We start from the raw sequence: 27,113 nt of genomic DNA, 5'->3' as shown, positions 1-27,113 counted from the left end.
GATATGTGATGTACTTTATGACATCATTTTGAAGCGACATGATGTATCGTGTGTCATCATTCCAAAACGTGATGATGCGTTCAGGTTCCAGAAGTACCAAGTTCATTCCATGTTGAATCCATGCCACGTTTTCCCAACAACTCTTCCTCCCCACCTTAAAAAAACATCAAGGAGGAAAAACGGGAGAAGCTGAGGTGACAAATAAAATGATCTCAGAAATAAGGAGAGACAATTCCAAGGAAGACCATCTCCAATCCCAAACCAGCTTTGCTTCCATCGTCCCCTCATCTCCATCCCCGGAAGCCGGCCGGCTGCTGAGCAGGAGCAGGCGGGACACCGGCAGCAGCATCATCATCCACCCGGACGAGAGCGGCAGCATCCAGCCTCTCGTCCCCGCCCGCATCGACATGACATCGGCGGACTTCCCGGCGCACACCGCCCCTCTGCTCTTGGCGCACACCTCCAAACGAAGCCTCTTCTACAAAACACTCTGCTTCCTCCTCCTCGTTTTCCAGGGCGGGATCCTGGACTTCTACCTCATCATATTCACCGACCTGTACTGGTGCTCCTGGATCGCCACGGACCTGGTGGTGGTCTCCGGGTGGGGGATGTTCTTCATGAAAAACGCGCGAAGCAAGCGGGAGAGGGCTTGCGGCTTCCACCAGAAGGGCTCCATCTTCGGCGGATGCAACCTGGGTGAGTTCACCTACGCTTACCTGGCTTGGCTCATCTACGTCATAGCGTGCACCCCCAAGGTGGTGCTCATCCTGGAGACCTCCATACTGGATCTGATCGCAGTCAAAGTGCCCTGCGGTGTGACCGGCTTCAAGATCATCACCTTGCTGTCCGCACCGCTGCTCTTCTGTCTCATGAACGCCATCGTTGAAGATCTCAATGGCGTCACCAGACACCACTCCCAAAGCTGCTTCATGACGACCTGCCTGGACCTCATCGACAGCTTCTCCCTGGTGGAGATGCTGCTCGGGAACCAGATCCAGACCCTGTACCTGAAGTACACTGTCATCTCGGCGTACTTTTTGGCTCTAGCGGTTCCGGTCATTTGGCTCTACGAACTGACCGCCTCCGAACTCCGCTGCCGGTGGCTGTGGGCTCGTTTCTCCGCGGGCCTTCTGGTCAACGCGCCCCTGTTGGTGGTCCGGTGCTTCCAGGTGTTCTTTTACAAGACGCCGGTGTCCGTGTTTATGTTCAAAAACATCTTCTTCCTGGCGTGTACGTTTCTGGACCTGACCGAGCAGTGCGTGGCTATGCGCCACGTCCGGAAGAGGATGGCGGGCGGAAGTAACCAGGCCCAGTTCTCCCACGGAGTGTCCGAAAACGACATGTGTCCACACGGATATGTCAACACCCTGGCAGTTACTCAGTCTTAGCCTTTGGGATTCGGAACCATTAACTATCATTAGCTCCCTTTTTTGGAAGCCTAAATTACACTAATTCCAATTAGAAAGGCAATACAAAAACTTCCGGTATCGGTATGCTACTTGTGAGTAATTATAGTAAACTTCCGGTTCACTTCCGGGTTATTAATTCACCAGCCTATTATTACAGCCTTGACACGATACAGGAAACTAACCATCAATAATAGTTATGTATGAATAATTACTGTACAAAATTGGCATTTTACAACTTTTTAAAACTCAATTTATTTCCAATTATATTACATAACGTGGGTGTAGGCTTTGTAAGGCACTCGAATATTTTTCCACAATTATAGTTATATATAAATAATTACGCTACATCCATTACTGTAATTATAGTAGTATATTACAAAACTTTACGTTGAGAAATCATGATACATTTATTAAATACATTAACGCATGTAAAAAAAATTAAATCACAAAAAAATTTGAAATGCAACACACAAATGTCTGGTATAGGGCGACTACTTCCTGTATGCATCCAGACTAATCAACTTCCAAATTATTGACATATGGATGTAGTCTTCATAAGGCACATAAATGACTTGTTTTTATAATAGTGGTTACGTATAAAAAATATATTTGTTACAATATGTAAAAAAGAACATTAAAACTATTGTACTACATTTCTCTTCATTGAATTGGAAATAAAATAAATACACATAGATTAAATTAAATTATAATAATAAGCAATATATACACATATATAACAATTATTAAATACATATATATATATGTGAAATACACATTTATTCCACAAAGACTCAAACTTTGACACAATGTTCCATGTCCTTTAGTGATACACTTAGTGCTTTATTACCAAACAAGACCTTCAGGACCTTTTTTTATGAGTTGTATTATATATTATTATTATTATTATCACCAACAGACCTTTAGATTGAATTATAATAACCAGCTATGACACCCATAACCAAACAGTTTTTAATGATAATGAATGAAATCCAAACATGTATAGTTTACAGTATACACATGTTCGATGACAAGGACTCTATGTATCTTAAGGTTTTCCTTTATGAAAGATTTTTCCCATTTTTTGGACATGCAGTATCCAGACCTGGATAGAGCGCATCATCTGCACCTGCCTTAAGGACCTCCCCTTTTGGACCAATCCACAGGTGCTAACAATCAGGAAGATGTTCTGTCAGCAAATTTTCTTGCTGCACTGGAACGCAAAAGAAGCGAGAGAGACAGCCATGTTTTGCTGGGAAGTGCAATTCCAAGACCCCCCCCCCCACCCCCCTTTTCCCTGCAAGGTTTGGTGTCTTCTATGATGACCGTGTTGTCTGCAAGTCTGTGTTTGGGTTTACCGACTTACTGTATGTAGACTTGTGTATCGTTGTCATGCATAACCCGACAGTGCCACAAAGTAGATACAACACTGACAAAACTTTATGTGTGTGTCAACGTCCACAGTGTTTGAATAGCGACAGCCTGGACTGGAGGCTCAAGTCATTTTGCATTCTTAGCAAGCAGAATAGTCAGCAGCTATACGAAGTGTTATCCTCTCACGTAGCTGGAATTGTCCACAATGTATCGATATCGTGTGAATGATTTACTGTATAGCAGGATTTGCCTAACTTGCTAAAATACACAATTCCGGTCAGACGTTTGGGCTTGCATGTCCTATTTATTTTGGGCCTGTAATAATTTATTTGAACTGTTCTTTCACCAGGGTGGAGTGATTAAACAGCAATGGATAAAAAAATGCTAAAATTATTAAAATTATAAAAATTAAAATTAAGCCTTCCCAAAGCACCAACCCTCACCCTCTTGTGGACCATGCTTAAGAGCTGGGTTCATGCCAGGAAACCAACCCATTTAAATGAACTAGTGAGGGTGTATGTGTATATTTTTAAATGTTTAAACATTTTAAAACAGGGGTCTCAAACTCAATTTACCTGGGGGCTACTGGAGCGAGGGTCTGGGTGAGGCTGGGCCGCATCAGGTTAAAAAAAATAAAAAAAATAAATATATATATATATAAAGGAAAATTTAAATACAATAAAAATATTAATAAATATTCATTATATTAAATATTAATAAATATATATAATATAATAGTCTTCAATGCTTCTGCTATACCCTGCACTTTTTCAGTGCTTTGGTTCTTTGCAAAAGCTCTGTTAAAACATTAAATTAATAATAAATTAATAATAAATTATTATAAATTATTATAAATTATTTTTTATTATTTATTAAATTATTAAATAAATGTTTAATGTAAATTTTTATTTTTTGACACAAAATAAGATGGAAAAATAAATAAGCAAATCAAAAAACAAATGAATTTTTATTTATTATTCAATTATTAAATAAATGTTTAATGTTAATTTTTATTTTTTGACACAAAATAAATAAGCAAATCAAAAAACAAATTAAACTTTCATATCAAGGCGGGGCCTCAAACTAGCGTCCCGCGGGCCGCATTTGGCCCACGGGCCGTGAGTTTGAGACCCCAGTTTTAAACAGTCCGGATCAACCAAATCCTTGTTGTTTTTAAAAATCATTGAAAATATATGTTTGTTACTCCGGCTTCCTCCCACATTCCAAACACATTAATTGATTGTATACTCTAAATTGTACATAGTTACAAATGTGAGTAACAATGATTGTTTATTTGTATGTATATGTGCCCTGTGATTGGCTGGCGACAAATCTAGTGTGTATGAGTCAGCTGGGATAGGCTCCAGCATACCAATGCGACCCTGGTGAGGACAAGCGGCATAGAAAATAAATGAATGTATGTTTGTTATCACGCCACTCTACAAAAAGAATTATTCCAAAAAATCTTTCATGGCTTATATATATGTATATTTATATATATATGTATATACGTATATATACGCCACCACTTCCACACAGACTGTATATAAACTCAAAACTTCAGCATTCTGGAGACAATCTTTTTTATGCTTGTTTTTATTTATTTCACTTTTTTAATTTGAATGTATTATTAAGTTCTAGGTCCAAATATATGTTTATCAGACTTTAGGGATGCCCTGTATAAACAGTCGCTGTCCTGACCTTGATGTTTGACCTCCCTGTAGAGGGATCAGTACTGCTGCTGAATGGACAAACTGTCCCGCTGGCTGCTTCAAGTGCTCCTCTGGCCTTTATTTTATGCACAATACTTCCCCGCTAGAATGGCTTACCTTGGTTGCTTGTCATATCACGCCAAAGTGTTGAAACCTTCTATTTGATACTGTTTTGTATGATGAGTTCCTTATGTGCATTATAATTGTATGTGTATTATAATGTACAGGAAGGTTGGCCTTTAGACCTTGCATGAGCTGGCACGGTTCATTTCCAAGTACCAAAGGACATGATGCTCAATGAAGAACAACGCACACAATTGGAACCCTCCTGTCTGTCCTCTTTTGTCACACACGTTTTACAGGGAAACATTGCTGTTGTTTACAGATACTAGTACTACCTACACGTCGTAGCATTGTGTGCTGTATATCTGTATCAATATAATCAAATATAGTGGGTGTACTGTAAAACATAAGAGTGTTGTGTGATCAAATAAACAAGAGGAACATACTTCACAAAGTCAGTCTTTTATATTTTTATATATTATGTGAGAATCTGGCATGGAGATCCATGTGGAAGTTATTATTACAATAATTATTTGAAATTATTGCACCAAGCTGCACCATCGGGGGTCCCGGCCTGATCCAAAAAGTGCAGAAAATGAATTTTCTTGGGATGTTGATTTTTGGCAAAAATAGTAAGGGGTTAGTTAGCCTTTTGTTTTTTTTTTCAGCTTGCTTCAACTGCACTTTTCTGCTTTGTAATGTAGTGGAAACCTCCACCAGCCTCATGGGGGCTCCTGGGAGGACCCAAAAAATGCAGGAAATGAATTTTTTTGGAGATGTTGATTTTCGGCAAAAATGGTAAGGGGTTAGCCTTTCAAAATGTCAGGTTTCCCCTGTTGTTTTGACCAGGAAAGTGCATTAAAAACAAGTTGATTCATTCATTCATTCATTCATTTTCTACCGCTTATGAAGTTGAATAAAAAAAAAAAAACATACTAAGCCCTTACCTTTCTTGTCTAAACGCCCACAAACGTATGCATTTTATGCCATTTTTGGATGTTTCTGGGATCCCTGTTGAGTGTGTGTGAGGTTTACCCTGTTTTTGACCAAAAAAGTGCATTAGAGGAAAGTTGGAAAAAAAACAAAAAAAAAACAAAAAAAAAAACGACATACTAACCCCTTATGATTTTTGTCAAAAATCTCCGTCCTCAAACTCTGCCATTTTATGCGCTTTTTGGGTGCTTCTGGGGCCCCTGCCGAATGGAAATGAACTTTCTTGAGATGTTGATTTTCAGCAAAAATGGTAAGGGGTTAGCCTTTCGTACTTTTTTCATTTTTCAGCTTGCTTATGCTGTACTTTTCTGCTCTGGAATGGAGTGGAACCCTCCCACACCCTCATCGGGGGTCCCGGCTTGACCCAAAGAGAAAGTAAAAGATGTTGATTTTCGGCAAAAATGGTAAGGGGTTAGCCTTATTTTTTCTTTTTTTCCTTAACTTGCTTATACGTATATCTGATGAGAGTACTTTCCTAAAAGAACAAAACCAGCAGGAAATATTTATTTTCCCCGCTGTAGATCAATGGTTTTTACAAGTTTTTAAACCAAGTATCATTTCAGAAATATCAATACCATTTTTGCTGTCTCAGCAGGGGTAGCAAAAGAATGGTGGTTCTTGCAAAGAACAACTGGTTTGAGAACCAGGGGGTGAGAAGGGCAGGACGGACCGAAGGTTAGACACAAGTCCATCAACCGAGAAACCAAATCAGTCCCACTAAAACAAATCCCTAGTCACCGGACTCAGAACTATCCATACTTTGCAGAAACAGTTCCTCTTGCAGCCTTGCCAGAGCCACCAGTGGATCCTCCTTGAAAGGCGCTCCGAGTGGCGAAGGCACTTTGGAGATGTAGCCTTGATCAGAGCCACTGTGGAGCTCCACAACCTTATCCTCATGGATCTCCACAGGCTGGTTGCTTGGGTTTGGAGGGGAACCCTCTGTGCTGGGACGAGGGGGGTGTGAGTCTTGGAAGCCACTGGGCCCATCTTCCTCATCCTCCACTGGAACTTGACCTTGATGGCTCACAGTGCGATCCCGCCACGTGTGTCCTGAGGAAACAGGCTCAGTGAGAAGAACCGAGCGAGGAGCGCTTGAAGGGAATGCGTAACTCAGGTTCAACGGATAAACGGGGTTGACTTCTGGTATGAGTTCCGCCACTGATGGAAGCGTGCTCTTTGGGTTCAGTTCCGGGGTTAAGACGTGGATGCTGCTTCCGTTCTCTCGTATTTGTGGCTCACACACGCAGATTGAAGGTCCGTCCCTCACGAGGGGAAGACACTCTAGAATTGGAGGACCCTGCTGAACCTCAACGAGCGAACTGACCTCCGTCACAAGTTCTTCGTCACTGTCCACACACTCCCTCTCGAACCAGTCAGGATGTTCTAACTGGTATGCCTGGAAGGTCTCAATAGCGTTTTTCAGGGCCAGGCCCGATGGACAGTTGAAGTATTCGTCCTCGCTGATGCCCTCGATGTGGTTGACAAGACCCGGTTGGTACTTCTCCATGTCCAGGATGCCAAAGAAGAGCTCCTCAAAGTGTCTCATCAGTTTGTACTTGACGGCAATGTCGAAGACCGACGGTACGTCCTGCTCGCCACTGATGTCGCTGAAGTAGGCCACCAGGTACTTCCCGTGCATGCGCGCTCGGTGGATGTCTTGGAGGAAGAGGTTGAGACTGGGCGTCAGCATGTCGCTTGTCGGGGAGAGGAGATCCTCCTTGAGCGTGACCCGATCGTGACCGCACATGGCCCTCCACTTTGCCTGAACGCCCGGCGAACAGAGTACTAAGATCTTGTCTGTGGGGTCCTTCAACTGCCGGCGCTGCCATTCCAGCCAGGGGAGACGTCCCACCGTGCCCAAAGAGTTGCTGTCAAGGAGGTCAATCAGCACCTTGGCGCCACACTTGGCCTGGAGGAACGCGCAGAGCTTCAACACGACGTCCCTGTAGAGACGGTGGTCTTGGGAGTAGATCACCAGAACTTTTGGGGTTTGATGGAGCGGTTTTGGTAGTAGTTTTGGTTTTTCATCTCCCGCAGCAACACCTGGACCGCCTGAAAATGTCACAAATTAAGAGGTGCAATTTTCAAACAATTTGATTGGCTGTAGATGGGACTGACCCGGCTTCCTGTAGAGGATGCAAATATAAACAGATAAGATCCCAGCACTTAGGAGCGCCACACACACGATAACGGCCACGTACTGAGGAGCATCTGGGGCAGCAGTAGGTTCAGCTGTTGAGAGACATTACAGTGGATTTAGAAAACGCTGCGTCGGTCTAATGTGGTGAAGACGGAGCTGAGCTCTCAAAAATGAATTTTGGAAATGAATTTTTTTGGAGATGTTGATTTTCGGCAAAAATGTTAAGGGGTCAGCCTTTTGTTTTTTTTTTCCAGCTTGTTTCAACAGCACTTTTCTGTTTCGTAATGTAGTGGAAACCTCCACCATCCTCACGGGGGCTCCTGGCAGGACCCAAAAAATGCAGGAAATTAATTTTCTCGAAATGTTGATTTTCTGCAAAAATGGTGGGGGGGTTAGCCTTTCGAAACGTCAGGTTGTTTTGACCAGAAAAGTGCATTAGAAGCAAGTTGATTCATTCATTTTCTACCACTTATCAAGTTGAATAAAAAAAAAAAAAACGACATACTAACCCCTTATCTTTCTTGTCAAAAAAAAACAACAAAAAAAACGACATACTTAGGTTTTTTGTCAAAAATAAACACCCTCAAACTCATTCATTTTATGCCATTTTTGGATGCTTCTGTGGCCCCTGTTGAGTGTGTGTGAGGTTTAACCTGTTGTTTTGACCAGAAAAGTGCATTAGAAGAAAGTTGAAAATAAAAAAATCGACATATTAACCCCTTATAATTTTTGTCAAAAATCTCCACCCTCAAACTCTGGCATTTTATGCGCTTTTTGGGTGCTTCTTGTTGAATGGAAATGAATTTTCTTGAGATGTTGAAGAGAGAGCTGAGCTCTCAATTTACCGGTCCATCTCCGTTCCTACCCTCACCGATGGTCATGAGCTTTGGGTAGGACAAGCAAAAAGACAAGAATGCATGTCCAGGCGGTCAAAATTAGTCTCTACTGTAGGGTGGCTGGGCTCTCGCTTAAAGATAGGCTAAGAAGTTCTGTCATTTGGGAATTGTCCTACACATTGAGCGGAGCCTGAGTTGGCTTAAGCATCTGGTCAGGATGCCTTCCAGACGCCTCCTTGGGGAGGTGTCCAAAGTACAGTATGTCTTACCAGCTAAACCTCAAGAAAGACCCAGGTCACATTGGAGCAACGATGTCTTTGTGAGTACACAGTCTATTCTCCATGAGATATTCCATGGAAGAAATGATATATATATCACTTTATACACTAAATAGACATCTGACGTACCTGTACAAATGTTCAGCGTTTTCTGATGCCGAACACAATCTTGGCCACATTGGTGGAACATTGGTTTAATCTGCAATGAAGACCATTTCAACAAACGGTGACGCGATGTTGCTGTGCATGTTGAATGGGGACGATGCAGATCTTTGAACATTTACCCCAACGTCAAACTGGCAGCAAGATTTGGGCCATTTATCAAGGCTGAACGTAACATTCAGCTCGGTCTTGTTGGCCTGGAAAAGAGCCATGCACATTATGATTATCGGGGAGGAAAAAAAGTGTATCTTTTTTTTATGATTAGCATCATAGACACTTAAGGAGGACAACTGGGTTTCCTGTTTGAGAAACCTGAGGTAAAAAACTAGGCTACGGAGCCGTAGTGTTCTAGGTCAATTATCTTAGACGGAAATGCATGTGGGAAACTGATTTTTGCAAAGGTGTTGGTCCAAAGAGCATCGACTTTACCTTGAATGCACGGCCGACATGTTGGATAGAGGCACAGTTAACAATAACCATGTAGTCCTCACACACTGGATCAGGACAGAAGCTGACCGTCAGTGCAGATCTTTTTGCCACCACACTGATGTTCGACTGCCAAAGACTTCCTACAATACGTTACAAAACACAGCATATTAGCTAGCAGCACACCCACCATTTCTTAGAATAGCGGTGACTCACCTCTCTCTATGCAAAACTGGGTCATCATTATCACCGAGTCTTGACAATCTGATTCAAAACCACATGGAAAAGTGAGCACATGTTTTCAAGTTTTCATGATAAGAAAAACACCCAAATTGGGCAAAATAAGACCTGAGATCTTGAGGAATGTATTTAACCCCCAAAGTTACATGTTAATGTGCAAGCGATGGCTGGCTTTGGTTTTGTCAACAGCTTATGTCAATGTTAGGCCAGTCCGAGCGGCGTCCATGTACACATGTTCCAGTGTATGGATGTTTGTTTTGGCTCAAAAACACTAGAATATTAAAAACAAATCCCATAGCAAATGGTTTGGACTCACCAGGAACATCTACCTTAGCGCTGACGTCATAGTGGCTGTGGCCCAGTTCTGGTTTGGGGATGTTGAAGACAGAAACCAGATACACATGTCCTGGGTCCAATACCAGCATGTTTGCTGAAAATGACCACTGACAAAAAACATTTGATGTCGAACAGAAGAGAAAAACAACACAACACTGTTCAACCTGATGACTTCATGTAGCATCAGTGTTCTTTTTTTTTGTTATATCATATTTTAAAGGGGACCTATTATGCTTTTCTGACATAAATGTTGTTAGAATGTTGTATTTGCCAAAGTGAGTCCTGACAGAAGTTCAAGATGGCTCTGAACGCCAGGTTTCAGACCCTTAACAAGGCGATCCCGGGTGCATAAATTAAAACAGATCCTTTTGGAAATCCGAGTAAACACAGCTAGAATAGGTGCAGATTCTGGAAGATCTCGAAAGCGTTCTGTGCAGGTGATCGTTGAGTTATTGACTTATGGACTCTATAAAAGTCAATAAAAAGAGCAGAAAAATTAGCATAATAGGTCCCGTTTAAGGATTTTTATTTGCAAGTGGTATTTATTGGAGAATTACCTGGCAATAGTTTCATTTTAACTCATTCACAGCCAGTCATTTTGAGAGAAAAGAGCTCCATATATTTTTTGCTGAACTTTTAAGACCTACAGAACACTAAGTTTTAGGACTACATAAATATTGAAACTATGTACAGAAACTTTAGACGCCTGTCTTTCATCAGAAAAAAAGAGTTTGTTTCTAGCCTTTTGGGGTCTTTATAAATCGGCAGTAGAACATAGTGTGGTTTCAGCAAAAAAAACATGATTTTGACCATAAAAACAGAAGCAAATTCAAGCAAAAGGTGACTGACGCCCATATTTTTTGTTTGATGCACAGTCAGACAAACTCTGTGCCAGTGTAAGCTGCCTGTATTTTTGTCTCTGCTGCATTCGGCGCCATTTCCCTCTGTCAACACACATTTCAGCAACTTCCGAGCCGTTGCTGCCGATTGGAGGAAAACAGAACTGTTGCTCCCTACTGGGACGGAAATACATTGCCTAGAAGTCTGACATTCACACACAAGATGCATAAGACTTTGATCTGTAGCTCCCGCGAAAAAAAGCAAAATACATCAATGGACAGTCAAAGTTACTTTTTGAAAAGATGTCTACAAACGTCCTTGGCAGTGAATGAGTTAAAAAGCACTTTATGTTAAAGAACTATAACTTCTTAACATATGGTAGAAAAGTACATGGTAGACAAGTCCATCATTTCAAAACCTACCTTGTTGCCATATGGATTCCTCATTGGGAGTTTGTCTTGAAAGGAATATCGGACACACAGGTGCTCATTTGTGGACAAGACTATAATCTGGAGCTCAGTGGCATTCAGGTAGCGGATACTGCCTGAAGAGACAGTATTGAGGACTTCCTGTCTTAGTAACATTTGATTTGAAGGTCACAGACAAAGATGCATGCACGCAGCGTGGCAAACTGTATTGGAATTGTGTGTGTGTGTGTAATGTATATATAGTAGTAGAAGAAGAAACACTGATTTCACTAAGAGACCTGACTCACCATCATCCTTTATGGTCCAGTTAACAGCGAGTACAGGTTGCAGCTGTCCCGCTTCATCATCTATGGTTGCCACGGACACCTTTAACCCCTCTGGACTGCTGGGAGTGTAGTCCTTCACTTTCAGCCATTCTTTATCCAGGCAGTTACCTGCACTCATACACACAACCTAAAATGTTACATACAACACTGACCTTTCATTATTATTTTTTTAAAAAAAAAGGCATGTAAGGCCATAAAAATGACAATATTTAAGAATAAGGACTCACTTAAAATGACTGTACATGTCAAACCCTGTCAAAAAAGGGACAAATACGGTTAGATATTACATTCTTGGTTAAGAATCTAACAGGAACAATGGTTGGTTATTTTGCACGGACTTCCTCAATCTGATCAACTTTGATCAACTTTGCCTTTCTACCTTTGCTTTCCTCAGCCAGTTTAGGCAGCAAACTCGTTAAGCTTGAAATAAAAGCACACGCATTACACACACACAGCCACACCTTAAAAAAGACCTTTGTCAAGACAAGGCAACATAAACATAATATCGAATAAAGCTACATTTATCCTGGACCAGAAGTGACACCATAATATTTACTGTTCTCTGCGATTAATACGATTAAACACTTACATAAATGAAGACATTGGGTTGTTGTAAAAAAAACTATTCACATTAATTCTGTATTTCTAAGCTATTTCAAACATAACATAAATGAAAATATGAATATATGCAACTGGGGACAACCAAGCACAATCAAGCTAAAATGCTAACACTGCTAAAAGTGTGTGTCTCCTACCTGTTGAGAGCAGTTTACTGGCGGGGATGTTAAAATTCCCACCGCGGACGACAGAGAAAAGTAGAATAATGTCAAAATAACTCCATATAACCTCATTTTATTTTAACGATTATTGTTCGTCTCAGTACAGAGGGTATCCATGGGTGCAATGTTAGACTGAGTTTATGAAGTGAAAGCTAGCTGTGATTAAATGTACCAACTTCCTGCTTTCGTAGAAGGGTACAGATGTTGCATTTGTGTCACGTGGGATTTTACGGAGATCAGCTAAAACATTAGGTACCCCTGTGAACTCTCATTTTTATTTTTATTACTTCTATGACGACAATAATGATCACTTTTGACTGTCATATAGGTTTATTATTGTATTTTTGTAGCAAAGCATGTCCGGAATTGAGGAGGACGGTAGGTAAAACCGTGCAGGTAAAAGGTGTACTGTGATGTATTATCCAGCAGATGACGCTTGAACGTTACATCAACGTTACAGGTTATCCCAGTGGTGTCAGACCCACGACAAGTATAAATAAATTATCGATACAATTTTACAAATTACAAAAAGTGTACCCCCAAAACCCATTATATGGACATAATAATAATAATAATAATACATTATTTTTTATTGTAGATTTAATAACAAGCTAATCATCATTGACTATTGAATAATATTTATATTATAATATGTGTATTATTTTATATATGCTATAACTAATTAAAATAAATCTCTCAATGTGTCTATATGCATATCTAGGTAATTTTCATTTGGCAAATATTTGCATTATTGTTTCATGGAATGAGTTTGTTTTGGAGTAAAAACTGCTTTATACACATCACTGATAAAAATGATTTAAAAGTCTTGAAATGTTTGACAGGACAAATCCCACATAGTTGATCGTTACATGTTAAAATAGCATATTGATGTTAAAAATGTACAGTGGAAGATTTAAGACATCATATCAACCTTCAAAGGTTATGTCGTATACAGAGCAGCTCTCCGACATTGCACAGAACACATTTATTTGAATAACACCAGTCAAAAAGTATTGTATATTAATATTTGAGTCTGTTTGAAAGTCAGCCTGTTTATGTCTGTATGATAGGTTCCATCATAAACAGTAGGCATAGCAGCAGTAATGGCTAACTACACCCCCGACCGGTCACGAGTCAGTCACAAACTGGGATCCTCTTGTGGACCTATCACATACTTTCATTGTAATCATCGACATTCCCCCCCGTGCCTGCCTGCACAGGTGTCTCCATGCCGCCACACAAAGCAGGACCCAGCACACCTCCTGCATGAATGGCGCCGTTATCTTGGCAATCAGCAACCAGGCAGCTGTTTGCGGGAGCAAAGTCACTGCATGTGGTCTCCGTTTTCTGCAAGAACTGAACAACACCGCGGTACGTAGCGGGCTTTTCTTTAATTCTGTGTCACGTAAAACAGTACAGTCATTCTTTGTTGATCACGGTTAGAAATAACTGTTGGGGGTCGCTTTCAATGGAGCATTTTTGAATTTTCCGATTTATCCATTTTCTTGTAATCCCTCCAGCCTGTCCTAGGTCTACACTCTCTTTGGGACTAAAATCTTGATGAATTGGTAGTGTAGTAGGCTAACAATGATTGTGGAATCAGTAACCAAAAACAAAGCCAGTTATGGTGGCAGTCATGTCCTGTTTTTGTGAACTAAAGAATAAAAAAGGAGCCGGTTGAAGTGGAATGGACATGTAGTCCCTTGGTGTCCTCCTGCAGTGGCCGGAGACTGGGAAGTCTGGGCTTCCCTACTGAGACTGCTGCCTCAGCAACCTGGACCGGGATAAACGGAGGAGAACGGAATGGAATGAATAAAAACGCCTGGGATTTCAGTACCAAAGTCGGCATGGGTTTTTCCACTGCACTGGCTTTGGGTTTCATGTCTACAGAATGTGGTTTCATGGTTTGTGACTGTAGAAGGTAGTCTAGCCCATCAGTCGATCCTCACATACTCCGACAACGCTTCACACCGATTTCCTCCTTTTGCCAAAAACATTGTTAATAAGTTTGGCCACGGACTTGGAACCGCTGGGTCGTCTCCTGCGCTCCTTCGCTTTGCTCCTCAGGCTGGCACTCAGCACCATCTGGGAGAATATGCGTGCCACCTCCTGGTAGTGCTCGGCCGCCGACAGCTCGTAGAACTGACATCGGAACTCGGCCGCCAGATGCTGACCTTCCTCACGGCGCACCTCTCGCATGTGGCACAGGTCGTGTTTGTTACCCACCACAAATATAAGAGACTCGACATCCCTGCAGGGAATGCAAAAAAAGCAAGCGGTGTCACTCACTAAGACGACATCTGACAAATTAACAAAAGGTTTCCGAGACATTGCTACCGGTAATTGCTTTTTTCAGGCTGTTTGAAATGAATATAATAGCTTACCTTTTGGCCGATCCCAAGGGGACCTCCCTGATGAGCTTCACTAAGGTTCTGGCAGTAAGAAAGGAGGAGCGATCGCTGATATCATAGACCACAATAAAACCATCAGCTCGGCGAATATGATCTTTACCCTCGCTGGACTGAAAGACACAGACAGCAAAAAGGTAATTACCCGCCTGCGTGTTTAAGGGCACACGCTGTCAGTGTCTGAAGATCTGATAATGGACCTGACAGCAGGGCTCGTAGAACTCCAGGTTCATCTGCCTTCCATCCACAGCCAGACCCTTTCTGTATATGCATTCTGTGGAAGGAAAAAAAAACACACAAAAGGTGGGTAACATTCATGGTTTTACTTTGCATACCACGATTACTACCAGACTACCAACTGTATTTGATCCCCAGAACTCGACAAAACTAGACCTTGTGGAGGAGAGCAGTAAGTGAGCTTTTCTAAGAGATGCACCAAAAGGTCCTAAAAGTCCTGTAAATATGTAGGACATGCATATAAAGCCTTCCAGGCAGCAATACATGAAGCTGCAAAGAACACATAATACACAATATTATACATTCATGAGCTACAAAATTATATGCAATCAATGATGCTCAAATTTGGATCAATGCATATTTCACAATATGGTGATTATTGGCAAACTCCGCACAGAGATGGCCGAGGGTGGAATTGAACCCTGGTCTCCTTTTTTTTTACAATTAAGTCAAATACAGCAGGAGCTGGGCTGCACAGCGTTCGAGTGGTTAGCGTGCAGGTCTCACAGCTAGAAGACCCGTGTTCAATTCCACCCTCGGCCATCTCTGTGTGGAGTTTGCATGTTCTCCCCGTGCATGCGTGGGTTTTCTCCGGGTACTCCGGTTTCCTCCCACATTCCAAAAACATGCTAGGTTAATTAGCCACTCCAAATTGTGAGTGTGAATGGTTGTTTGTCTATATGTGCCCTGTGATTGGCTGGTGACCAGTCCAGGGTGTACCCCGCCTCTCGCCCAAAGACAGCTGGGATAGGCTTCAGCGACCCTCGTGAGGAAAAAGCGGTAGAAACAAATATTGTTCCATGTGTCAATCATCAGCATTTTTTCATTTTTTGAAAGTGTCATCTCTCGTCACCCACACATCTTTCAAGCTACTTTACAAATGTGACAAAGAAGCATTCATAATGACCTGATGAGGATGCATACTCGCCAATAAAACGTCTCGTGAAGAACCGGACGATGAGAGCTGAAGAAAACCAGATGTTAGAGAATTGAAGTGACCGTTAGCCAATCTCCAAAAGTGATGCTCCTTACCTGACTTGCCAACACCTTCACCTCCCAGCACGGTGATCTTGATCTCGTTCATGCTTGGCAGGAAGCTCCCAAAATGAGGACCATACTTAGAAAAGTTCTCTGCTTGCTGGTTGGTGGGTGGGAGAAGACCAAAAGGGGGACAGGGCCCACAGATGAGATGGTAAAGGGGGTTGGGTTTCTCCTCGGCCAATGAACAATTGAGACATTTCATGTTTCTTGTTCAATTCAATTACATTTTTTTACACTGCCAAGGGCCTCCTGCATGAGGGTTCCCAACCTGTCAGAGTTCATGGAAAACTTTGTTTTGTGCAAAGTCAGAGAAACAAAGAGTCCAGTGTGCAGCAAAGGCAGGAGACATCAGCACGGAAGAATATTCCGGCTAATAATGGATCTTTGTGAGGAGCGGGAGCAGAGGCTATAGATAAACATAAAGTGTGTTGAAGCAGAATGTAGTGTATAGATGTGATATGGGTGCCATGACAACCAGATGCAACACTCACATAAATGAATGAATGATAATACATTTAAAAACTTATTGGAGTGATAGATGTGAATAAGAATGACTGATTTAGTTTGGTTGCTTTTGGCTCTCCCTGGTGGTGATAAAACGCTATTACAATGTATGACAGGGAACCATTTGTACTGAAAATTCAGGCTCTAAAGTGCATGCTTTAATTTTTACGTCTGGAAATATTTCGTTTTGCATACATTATCATAAACCGTAAGTTAATGCTTCATGATTTATGGGTTTTAAAATATATTTTACAACTTTTGGTAGTTAGGTTTTCATTTTGTTTTAAATATATTTTTGAAAAATTGAATGCAGGAGTGGTTTTCCACCAAATAAAAAAATGCTGACATCATGATGTCAATACTTTTATACATTTTATACTCTGTCCTAAAATAAGAATCACACAAAATATTTATTACTCTTTACAACGAGAAGAAAATGAGTGTTTTTCTTTCTCCAAACACAGTACAGTTTATTTATGTACAACCTCTATTTTGGTAATAGAAGAATAACAATATACTGTACTGTTATTGAGAAAGAGCGCAATTATGCTTTTGTCGCCATCTAGTGGACATTGTTATGAACATTATATACGGCGTCCCTGAACTGTTGTCATATTGTACATACATAATACAAAAATGTATGTAATAATTAAATAAATAAATAAATAATAATAATTAAAATAAAAAGCACATCTTTTTGAGTTTTATTGCTTCCCATTTGTAGATGTATGTGCTCAGTTTTAACATCTTAGTAGTAATGCATCAGAAAACATAAAATCAAATCACTTGCTGAACTAAAAGCTCCCAAACAGCATGAATATGTGACTTCATTAGATTATGTGCTAGTAGTAAATAGACAATATGTTGCTAATAGATACAATATAATAATAAGTATAAAGAACCAGGGTTCCAAGCCTGGTTGCTCACTTGTGCATAAACATAGACATACAGTAACTGCTTGAATGAGTAAAATGCAATATGTGATATTATATTATATGACACAGTATAGTATACATAGTAACAATAATTGGTGGTAGTTTTAGCAATAAGGAGTGTAAATAAAGAGGTACTAATGAGTTATTGACAAACACTTATGGTTTTATGTGTCAAGAACTGACTTATATGAACTAATATTTGTTTCCCTTTAAAATGATTTAACTTCACATTGTTGCAAATCCAGGTTATTAGAGCACATTCATATATTTGGTATGCAAAGCAGCACTTATACGTTTTTATATTGCACAGTAGAAATATAAGCTACATATTTGGTGTAGGGTTAAATAATAAAAAGCAGAGGTCCTGTCATGGCTGAAGTGAAACTCTCAGACGGTCACTGCAGGATCCAAACCTTGACTGCACGGGAGAGGGACTTCAGAGGATGACACAGCTGGATGAGGAGGACTCTGTGCTGTTGGACACACATATATACTTTATAGAGCCAAAAATCCCCAAACCTTTACCAAGTATTATTTCACAGATTGAAGTGTATGACTAATTTTTACTGCGTCTTTTTATTGGTGTTGAATAAAAAGGCCAGTACCTCTGCTCTGAGACAGCTTGCTTCATCCTTTTGGGGGCGCTGCCCTCCCACTCAGCTGCGTGTCTCTGAGAAAGCTCACCAGTCTCGGTGCTCGCCTGCATATGTTGTGTATAATACACATACAGTATTGGCATTACTGGTATCATGCATGTGATAAAAAAATGCAATGATAAGACATATAGTTGTCTATGTCTATGATTTTGTTGTCATTCCGTGTTCACCATGTTCCTCTTCCCGTTGGCATTGCTGCTGCTGCTGTTGATTAGTGAATTGTGGTTCTCAGCATCAGAGGAGAAGGGTTCCTGCATGGGCTCCACTCTTTCGTGGCCAGATGTTGGCTTTGGCTCCAGCTTCCTGGAAACACAGGAGAAACAATCCACTCAGAGTCAGGAAAAAAGTGACATATTTGTTAACCCGCTTAAGTGGGCCCCACTTATGTCGATAAGTGGTCTATAGTGTTCTAATCATTACTACAAAGTGCCCGCTTTATTCAAAGTCGACGTAAATGGTGGATCGTTTATGTTTCAACCTAAAGGAGTCATTTCTATAAAAAAATGGGTCATGGTTATAGTATTGTTAACTTCATCATTATCACCAGCAGCATGAAACAACAACAACATAACTGTCTAGTTAAATAATAATAATAATAACAAATAGTTTTCAATGTGTACTGAAGACACTGAAGACATCCAACAGTGATGGAGAAAGGTTCATAGGAGCCGATGAAAAGGTAAGTAAGGGTTGAGTGGTGTTTAGCATCCACCGTGTCCCTGGTGGTCGGGCCTTTGCAGAGCTCATCGTTCACTTAGTGTCACCAAGCATTGATCTCGTCACTAATTAAGTCCCTTGTCTAACGTGTGAAGATCACTGTTTTATTTTCCTTTAACGAACAACTCAGGGATAAATGGCATCAATTATTAAAAATAAAAGCACAAAAGACGACCAGTGCATACATATATGTGATTAAAGGAATCAAAAATAAATAAGTATCTGATTCCGAGATGTCAGTCAAGCATTGTGTAGTGTTTGTTCAATCAATAATTTAGCCATGTGTGCACCCACACCAAAGACCCGTACTCCTTCCCAGCGGTCCGAGTGCTGCTGACCTCTGGTCCTCTCGGCCTGTCCTCTACTAGGTCCTCCCATACAGCTAATTACACTCCCTGGAGTTTACAGCAGGCAGCCCTCACATTTGCTCATCCACTGGGTGGTCTGAGCGATTTGACAGCCCCCCCTGCACCCCCCGACAACAGGATAAACTCATTAGTGGGGCCAGGGAGGCCCTTACAGCATAGCACGCTCCTGCGGGAACTAGGGGTCCAGGTAGGCTGAAGGGGTTTCTGAGGTCATGCTGATCAATGATGGGGGGGGGGTCGATAATAAAGAAAACCCAAAACTTTCAGTGGGTTTATTGGAAGCTGCGAACATGTCAATAATCGCAGTGTAAAAAACTGTGTACTTACCTAATAGCTGAACACAGACTTTGGTACCAATCATTCAGATCTTCCTGGTTGCTGGACATAAGCAGGAGTTTGGCTCTGGGGAACGTCAGCTGGAAATGACAGACAGATGTCGTTGTAGTTAGGACCACGATGACTGCGTTACCTTGATTCTCACACTGTGGTACGAGAACCACTGGTGCTGGGAACGACATCACACAAGTTGAATTTAATTGAATAGAATTTTTGTTTTGCAGTGTTCAGTCATTTGAATGTCCTTTTCCAGCATCACCTGAAAGTGCAATAACAAGAGTTGACCAGCAGGAGGCAGGCCATGACAGTCCATCCAATCCTGCCAGCTACACACAGTAAAAGTCACTTTTCTACACAAGTTTGTTACATTTATCAAACAATAAAAATCCATGCTTGTACAGTCAAACTAACAGGAAGTGCTATTAAAGAAGTATAATAGTGACGTCGCTATATTAAATTACCTCTCACGTTTACTTTAAGTTTGTTGAGCGGTATTGATCTTTTTTATGAGGATTTGGAAAGAACTTTACACTGAGCTTACACCTCATACTACATAATGATTAGAGGGGAGGGGAGGGGGAGGGAGTCTCTTATTATACATTAAAATAGATTAAGATGTCAAAAAATGTTCCCTCCACAAAGTATTATCTAATTAAAGAGCTCGGCTGAATGGACTGGTGCGTGATATTAGGCACTCGGCACGTGGGGGACGCCATTTGATTCTCCTTCTACGGCAGTGGGAGTGATTAGGGATTTGTCAGGAAATCTGACCCTGTTAGGTAGAGATTACTTTGTATAATAAGAACGACAGAGCTCGGCGCCTCATCACCGCACATAATTTAGCTTGATTATTTATACATCAAAGAGAATCTGTCGGGGATGTGGGAAAATATTCAAGCAGCGAGGGAATATTAGGAGGAGGAGGAGACGGGGAGAGAAAAGGCAAGTTCGAGAGAGGAAAAACTCAGGTTGAGCCACAAAGAAAACAATAAATTTTAATAAAAGTATTTTTTTTCCTCCCAAACTTTGCATATAAATTGCCATGGCATTTATAGCTGTCAAATTTAATTTGGCTTTAATTCTTCATGGCACCGGATGAGGAGGGCCCAGGAGTGCTGACAGCCCCTTTTTTCCTTGAGCTCAGGTAGGAGTCCAGGATCAATAATGTGTCCTTATGAGAAATTACGTGTAATGCTATTGAGTATGCATTCAGGCCTCGGTAGGGATAAGAGGCTAATGAAATGCTATTTGTGCCATTAGACAAGGCTTGGCGGAAAGCGGTGACAAGACTTGAGGAAGATGTATTTACTGGAGGGCCGGAAGAGATGGATCTGCCCCCTAATCTGATGCAACAACTGAGAGATTATCTTGCAGCAGACTGCCGTCGCTGCATTCCTCGGTTGTTAACGCACACCAAATATTACAACTATGACTAACTATGACTGTCTTTACCGTCTAATCAACGTTGGAATCGATTAAAAACAAAGAGGAAGTGGATCAAGGAATGAAAATGGCCTCATTCCCATCACATTATGTTAATAGTGTGAGTCCAATCGAACCCGTTTAAGTTGTTGCACCTCAGATTAGCTGAAAATGGAGCGACCCCTCCTCTGTGTCATAATAAAAAGCAATAGAAGGCCTCTAATATGACCTACAAAGCCAGACTTAACACGCCCCTTTTCATTTTTAATCCACTCTTATATTTTAAAACACATTTCACCAAACACATGTGCCCAGTGTGGCCGACTTGCAAGCTTAAGACCAGTTTGAATTCACTTGAAAAGGAATTGAAAAACCGCAAGCAGCGCAATCAAAGCGCGACGTAGCTTTTATGTATTACAGCGACGCGCATTAGCAGCAGGAAATAAAGACTCTCTCGGAGATGGAACATCAACCGGAATGAATATTGATACCATGCAGCATTGGCAGTAAACACTTGCCGCATAAACGCTTTGGTTACTTGCTCAATGATGCGCGACTGGTTCCGCTGAATGTTTCATGACAGAAACTAAACCATTTAGACATAATTTGTCATCCAGCAGCTGCACGGAGACCTGGGAGACAGACCAGGCTGGGATGAAACATTCAAAGTTCTACTTTTTGAGGCGTTCTTATTTTGCAGCAGAAAGTCTGCTGGTGTTCAATTGACGACATTAAACCGGAGGACAGAAGGAAGACAAATCCAAATGAAAGTAGGATATTAAATAACACTTGTGCTAAGTGCTCAGTCATGTGTTACACAAATCCATAACCAGATGTGTGTCCACCTGCTGCAACATGCTGACTATTTCGTTCATTGGTGAACTTTGTTGTGTATTTCCATAGAACAGATATTACTTCTTTGTGCATCTTTATGCTGTGTATCGAGACAGAAGTTACCTTGTTGTTGTCGTTTAACAACAATACTTAACAATACTACAACACGTCGCCATGACAACAAACCCAAAATAAGAAACATTGTAAGGTAGGATGTCGGAAGCTGTGCTGCTGCAGCAAAAATGGCGACAAAAATGGTCACGATGAATTTAAAATGAGGTGTAATATGAAAACTTCCTTGCCAAGTCATGACAGGACCACTTCAGACTTCTTGCGTGTTGGGCCTCCATCTTTCATGTGATCATGAACAGGATAAGTGTTATGTAAAATGCATGAATGAATATGACACTAGGCAGACACTCACACTGAGCAGGCCCCCTTTGCTCTTGGTGTGGCCGAAGACCTTTTCCACGGCGCACTGATTCAGCGGATAGGCGTGCTGGCCTATAAACTTGTCGCTGCTGGTGGGGTGCAGTGAGCTGCATCGCTTGGTCTGCAGAAGCATGTCCGAAAACAGGAAAAACAACTTGGGTTTGACGTCTGCGCCTTTGGAGGGAACCACCTTCAGCCAGCCTTCACGGATGTACCACCTCTCTGTAGAGGAGACATATACACATTATGACTGCGTCTTTTTGCTATAGACGACCAGTAATTGGAGACATTGTAAGTGATGTTGTGGTATCTATGCTGCTGTTATTGACGGATGCTTGATGTGTATCAATGCGCCGAGGAAAGAATTTTCAGTAATGTTTTAAATCATCAAAATATGGAAAGATACTGTAAGTATTACATGTTATCATCTATGTACCTTTCATTCATTTTCTACCGCTTATCCTCAAGAGGGTCGCGGGGGATGCCGGAGCCTATCCCAGCTGTCTTTGGACGAGAGGCGGGGTACACCCTAGACTGGTCCCCAGCCAATCACAGGTCACATATAGACAAACAACCATTCACACTCACATTCATACCTATGGACAATTTGGAGTTGCCAATTATCTTAGCATGTTTTTGGAATGTGGGAGGAAACCGGAGTACCCGGAGAAAACCCACGCATGCACGGGGAGAACGTGCAAACTCCACACAGAGATGGCCGAGGTTGGAATTGAACTCGGGTCTCCTGGCTGTGAGACATGTGTGCAAACCACTACTTTACCGTGCAGCCCTCAGCATGTATATGTACATGTATAGTTTTTTTTTTTTTTAAGAGGGCTTCGTAGTCAAAATAGGTGTGTCCCTATGACAAGCATTGCTAGCTAACTCATATTAACTCTTTTTCTGGTGTTATAATTCACAGAAAAGGTAAATAAATATGTTAATGTTTCACGTAAGGATTGTAAATGATGGGCAAAAAGTGCAGTTCTCCTTTAAATGCCTTATTTACCCTTATTATGTGTACAATACTGGGTAATATGAGTGTAAAGGCGGCTATAGGGTTGTTAGTTCATGTCTCGAGGGTTCTAATAAAGTTAAAAAATCTGGATTCAGACGGTCGTAAACAGGTTTTCTATGCTCTAACTATGAAAATGTTCAATTTATAAATAATCAATCCCATTTGGAGGGAATTCACTTATCACGGGTCGGGTCTGGAACCAATCACTGCAACAAACGAGGGAGTATTGTATTCTTCTACTGTGTCTGGAGCTCGTTAGAGGGGAGACCGAAAAATCTGAAAAGTGGCAATTAGTGTCATCTCTTTTACATAAAATGACTGCGCTCGGACAACAAAATTAATTAGACAACTGTAGGTCATACTGACATGAGAAAGGACAATGAAGGCTGTTTGAAGAGCGCAAAGAAGATGACAGAAAATCTAAGACAGGCCCAGCAGGAGGCAGGGCGAGAGACGCTGCTCAAAGTGCTCATCTCTTTCACCGTGATTGGCAGGACCATGACGGGAGCTAATAAGCAATAGTCTGACATTTGGATAGATAAGATGAAAATTCAACATGTGTCCAGGGTATATTTTTTTGTAATTACCCCAGTTAGCAGCTTGTGATTGCACCTAGCCTGGGTGGCCCGAGCTGTGCCTGTGGGGCTCACCGAAGACATTTTCAGCTATAGACAGCCCTGCCGAGATTAAGTGCAAGGGAGCCGGGCGGGGGTCAAATTGCTTTTAAAATGCCATGGGTGTCACATGGAAAAGCAGTCAAGAGATGTGACTTTCTCATTTGCTGAAGCCGTGGTTTGCAATTGTTAAATCAAATGTTATAATTTTCACAGTATGGCTTGGTTTGTCTTATAAAACCAACACCTCCAGCTTTTAAGGGAGCGGATTTACACAAAAACCACACAACCGAGCAAGACTCACAACATTTCCTTGATCGATTATGGTGAAAATGACCCACAGATGTCACATTGCTCTTGTACAGACTGCAAACTACCACCTTTAATAACATTCTATGTCTATGATACTGTTGCACTGCGTCGATGCATAAAGTTTCTTTTCATTTTCAAAACGCCACTGATGAGTTGAGAATGAGCTCTAAGAGGCCTTGAGACTGTATGCTAGCCCACAAAGTGGATTGTGCAGCCCGTCGTAACTCAATTGCACCATTGGGAAGCGATGGACTACAGCTGCATGAAAATGAATTGTGATTCCTGTCAGACATGTTTTTCGCTGTGAAAAACTACGACAGCTGGATGACGACCTGCATTTGTTTTCTCAATAAATTAAGTTGAAGCATCCTAATAGTACAACAGAACATGCAATCACTTTTAGTTCATGCTTGAGCAGCAATGTGTTGCATGTTTGCTCAAGCATCGGAAAGCTGCTGGTGTCCGCTCTTCTGAAACGGATGCATTTCAAAAGACGTCAAATTAAAATCTGGGTATTAACTTCTTTTTTTTTTCTCTTTAGTACAAGTGACAAAGAAAATGACATTTGTTAAGTCGCTTAAGTCGGTCCTGCTAATATCGACAATCTGTCTACGTCGACAGACTCATAGAGTCCATGTCTATTGTTCTTATTCCCACTTGGGTCAACGTTGAATACATGGTCGACCGCTTCAGTCATCATAATATTTAAAATCCACAAAAAAACAATCGGTTTGTTAATGCCGACATATGTTGTAATATTATTAACTACACCATCATCGCAATGACAACAATGTAACAACTGTCTAGTTATACATTTTCCTGTGCAGTGTAAAGTATGTTCCAAAATAAAAGCATGGCAGTATTAACATGGATTCTACCAAAGCTAAGAAAATGCTAGCCACTAGAAAAGAGATCATATAACTAAATTACAGCAGCAGCTGTTGTGCAAGCAATGGTTAGTTTCGATTGTGGTTATGTAGACAACCCCCCCCCCCCAACATTAAGGTTCCACTGCAACATTATCAGCTGTACTAAACTTGTTGATGGAGTCTGAGAAGTTGGGCTTACTGCCTTGAAGAGTACTCTTTTTCTCTCAGACTCCCTGCTAGCATCTGACCATCCGCTGGACTTTGAGGCAGCAGAGGATTCAAAGAGCAGGAGGTGCCAAGCACTCCTCTCCATGTAAAGGCTTTTCAGTTCTCCTTGTCAAAGAGCACCTCGACTCACACTACAAAGTCTTTGGGGCAAGGCCAGGTGGGGAGGCTGGAGGAAAGGTGGGGCAGGAAATAAAAGGTTGATCTACAAAGGGTCCTGCTCCTCTGTACTATAGAGCAATAACAGAGAGAGAGGGAAAGAGAGATGTGCACAGAGATGTGACAGAATGAGGACAAGTCAGATTTGGCATGTATTTAGGTTTACGTGACTAATTTTCAGATCCAGTGTAAACAAGTCCAGATCCCCACTAAAACACGGTGTTCTTTAGAATGGAGTAGAACATTCAAAGACATTTTCCCCTTAGGAAACAATGGAGGGTCAACCACAAAAAATGAAATTAACATTCTTAAAGTAATATCCAAAATAATTTCTTAATCAGTATTACAGTTTCAGCAGAGTCTTGTATAAAAAGCTACAAACCACCAACTAACCAGAACTACGTTCCTCATTACTGAAATCCGACCAGAACTCATGGGTTTGTGGGGGGGGGGTAAGTCAGTGTTGATGCACTACATCGCTGATGGGGATGTCATGTCTTTAAAGGCATAAAATTGATAAGACCTGCCTCATAATTGGTGTATGTGAACTTCTAATGGATCGTAGTCAATGACTGACTCAATGAATACATATGCTACATATGTCAACATAGACAGCAAAATCAGGCAATTATAAGGAATATAATTTACTGTAAGGTGCATTTTGAGTTAACAATATTTATAATTCCCTGACTTATAAGTTAAAGTTGGCTGTATTCACCCTTTGAAGCGCTTCTGGAAACGTTTATCCAGGAGGTTGTTCAGTTATCAGACGTGGGTTTACTTATTCTAGGCCTGAAGACAGTCATCTGTTGTAAGTTGGGGCTCCATGCTCGATGATACCGTAGGCTTGAAGTCCTTCGTTCATAAGAAAAGTCTTTGTTGTACAATTACAGTTTTTTGTTGCTTTATACAATAAACATTTTCATTAGCTTACACTCTGGTACACTGACACTCATGCATCTTGTACGTTATCCAAGTCAGGAATTAGGGTACTGAGAAAAGTTTTGTGTCACCTGGACTGCAGAAACAGAAGAGTGTGATTAAACGTGTTATTTTGAACACATTATATATTCTGTAATCATTTAATTAAAATGAATGTGTTCTAATATTTTTTCTTTTGTTTCAATGTTTTTTCTCAACAGCAGCTCTGCTGGCTGCAGTCAAACAGTACACTGCAACTGCCCAAATACTCGACTGATCAACAATTGATCGGACTCTAATTAATCGACTAATCAATTATTATGCCTCATCAGTAGTCATATCTCAGTCTCTCTCAATACTGAATGGACTTTGTTGAAATCCTTGTGTGGCAATGACGCGACAAAGACATTATTGTTATTGCATAAACAAATCTTTTCTCAAGAGAGAGCTGAAATGTGCCAAAATGTGCAATATCTTGGTTTTCAATTGAAGGAGCCAGCAGGCAGACATAAATCTGTTGTCTCCTCGAGAAACAGGGCATCTGTCTGCTGTATGGATGTCCCATTGATTCAGGCTTTATGTCTCACAGTAGCCCCCCCCCCACCAATCTCAATCTCCTACAGAGCTACTTAATACGGTTGAGGAGCCTGACGCGTCTCATCTGTAAATGGCAGAGGTTTTGCTTTTCCCCTACATTAGATGGTGATGCTAGTGGGGTGGAAGCCAAATGGATCGGTGTGAGGCTGCAGCCGCTCTGAAGTCTGCC

The 27,113-nt window shown here is 41.3% G+C and overlaps 4 protein-coding genes across 8 annotated transcripts in view; 1 reads left to right on the top strand and 3 right to left on the bottom strand.

Moving 5' to 3' along the window:
• Window positions 1-163: 163 nt before the first annotated feature.
• Window positions 164-3,426, top strand: tmem121b (transmembrane protein 121B). Its single transcript, XM_078794743.1, has one exon. The coding sequence runs from the start codon at window positions 207-209 to the stop codon at window positions 1,386-1,388; it is 1,182 nt and encodes a 393-aa protein (XP_078650869.1). The 5' UTR covers window positions 164-206; the 3' UTR covers window positions 1,389-3,426.
• Window positions 3,427-5,206: 1,780 nt separating this feature from the next.
• il17ra1a (interleukin 17 receptor A1a) lies at window positions 5,207-12,516 on the bottom strand. The gene is made up of 11 exons (XM_058067780.2): window positions 12,316-12,516; window positions 11,788-11,812; window positions 11,522-11,668; window positions 11,229-11,350; window positions 9,947-10,073; window positions 9,607-9,654; window positions 9,394-9,533; window positions 9,087-9,161; window positions 8,932-9,001; window positions 7,667-7,780; window positions 5,207-7,600 (listed from the first exon to the last, which is right to left on the bottom strand). Exons 1-11 carry the CDS (start codon window positions 12,409-12,411, stop codon window positions 6,279-6,281), a joined length of 2,286 nt encoding a protein of 761 aa, XP_057923763.2. The 5' UTR covers window positions 12,412-12,516; the 3' UTR covers window positions 5,207-6,278.
• A 1,644-nt stretch (window positions 12,517-14,160) lies between these two features.
• On the bottom strand, window positions 14,161-16,092 carry rergla (RERG/RAS-like a). Its single transcript, XM_058068249.2, has 5 exons — window positions 16,017-16,092; window positions 15,892-15,948; window positions 14,948-15,021; window positions 14,724-14,860; window positions 14,161-14,590 (listed from the first exon to the last, which is right to left on the bottom strand). The coding sequence occupies exons 1-5, from the start codon at window positions 16,066-16,068 to the stop codon at window positions 14,305-14,307; spliced, it is 606 nt and encodes a 201-aa protein (XP_057924232.2). The 5' UTR covers window positions 16,069-16,092; the 3' UTR covers window positions 14,161-14,304.
• A 1,131-nt stretch (window positions 16,093-17,223) lies between these two features.
• The window catches only part of arhgef39 (Rho guanine nucleotide exchange factor (GEF) 39), a 75,409-nt gene continuing 65,519 nt past the window's right edge, over window positions 17,224-27,113 (bottom strand). For all 5 annotated transcript variants that reach the window (XM_078794731.1, XM_058069025.2, XM_078794735.1 and 2 more), the window contains 5 exons: window positions 22,222-22,451; window positions 19,533-19,621; window positions 18,291-18,423; window positions 18,070-18,164; window positions 17,224-17,937 (listed from right to left, as the gene is read on the bottom strand). In XM_078794731.1, coding sequence (XP_078650857.1) covers window positions 17,901-17,937; window positions 18,070-18,164; window positions 18,291-18,423; window positions 19,533-19,621; window positions 22,222-22,451 — 584 coding nt within the window. In that variant the 3' untranslated portion in view covers window positions 17,224-17,900. The remainder of the gene's footprint in view (window positions 17,938-18,069; window positions 18,165-18,290; window positions 18,424-19,532; window positions 19,622-22,221; window positions 22,452-27,113) is intronic.

This window comes from Doryrhamphus excisus, linkage group LG2 (genome assembly GCF_037039965.1).
Source record: "Doryrhamphus excisus strain RoL-2023G ecotype Guam linkage group LG2, RoL_Dexc_Guam_v1.1, whole genome shotgun sequence".
NCBI classification, from domain to species: domain Eukaryota; kingdom Metazoa; phylum Chordata; class Actinopteri; order Syngnathiformes; family Syngnathidae; genus Doryrhamphus; species Doryrhamphus excisus.
This window is presented reverse-complemented; position numbering and strand designations above follow the sequence as displayed.

What these genes read in the sequence shown, in the direction of transcription:
- rergla (XM_058068249.2), bottom strand. Translation starts at nt 16,068, where the DNA reads ATGAACGAGATCAAGATCACCGTGCTGGGAGGTGAAGGTGTTGGCAAG. An exon ending in TGAAGGTGTTGGCAAGTCAG is followed by an intron (nt 15,949 to 16,016) that starts GTAAGGAGCATC and finishes GGTTTTCTTCAG; the next exon opens with CTCTCATCGTCCGGTTCTTC. An exon ending in TCTACGAGCCCTGCTGTCAG is followed by an intron (nt 14,861 to 14,947) that starts GTCCATTATCAG and finishes TGTGTCTTTCAG; the next exon opens with TCCAGCGAGGGTAAAGATCA.
- tmem121b (XM_078794743.1), top strand. Translation starts at nt 207, where the DNA reads ATGATCTCAGAAATAAGGAGAGACAATTCCAAGGAAGACCATCTCCAA.
- il17ra1a (XM_058067780.2), bottom strand. Translation starts at nt 12,411, where the DNA reads ATGAGGTTATATGGAGTTATTTTGACATTATTCTACTTTTCTCTGTCG. An exon ending in CTGGACCATAAAGGATGATG is followed by an intron (nt 11,351 to 11,521) that starts GTGAGTCAGGTC and finishes CTGTCTCTTCAG; the next exon opens with GCAGTATCCGCTACCTGAAT. An exon ending in CCAGTTTTGCATAGAGAGAG is followed by an intron (nt 9,534 to 9,606) that starts GTGAGTCACCGC and finishes AACGTATTGTAG; the next exon opens with GAAGTCTTTGGCAGTCGAAC.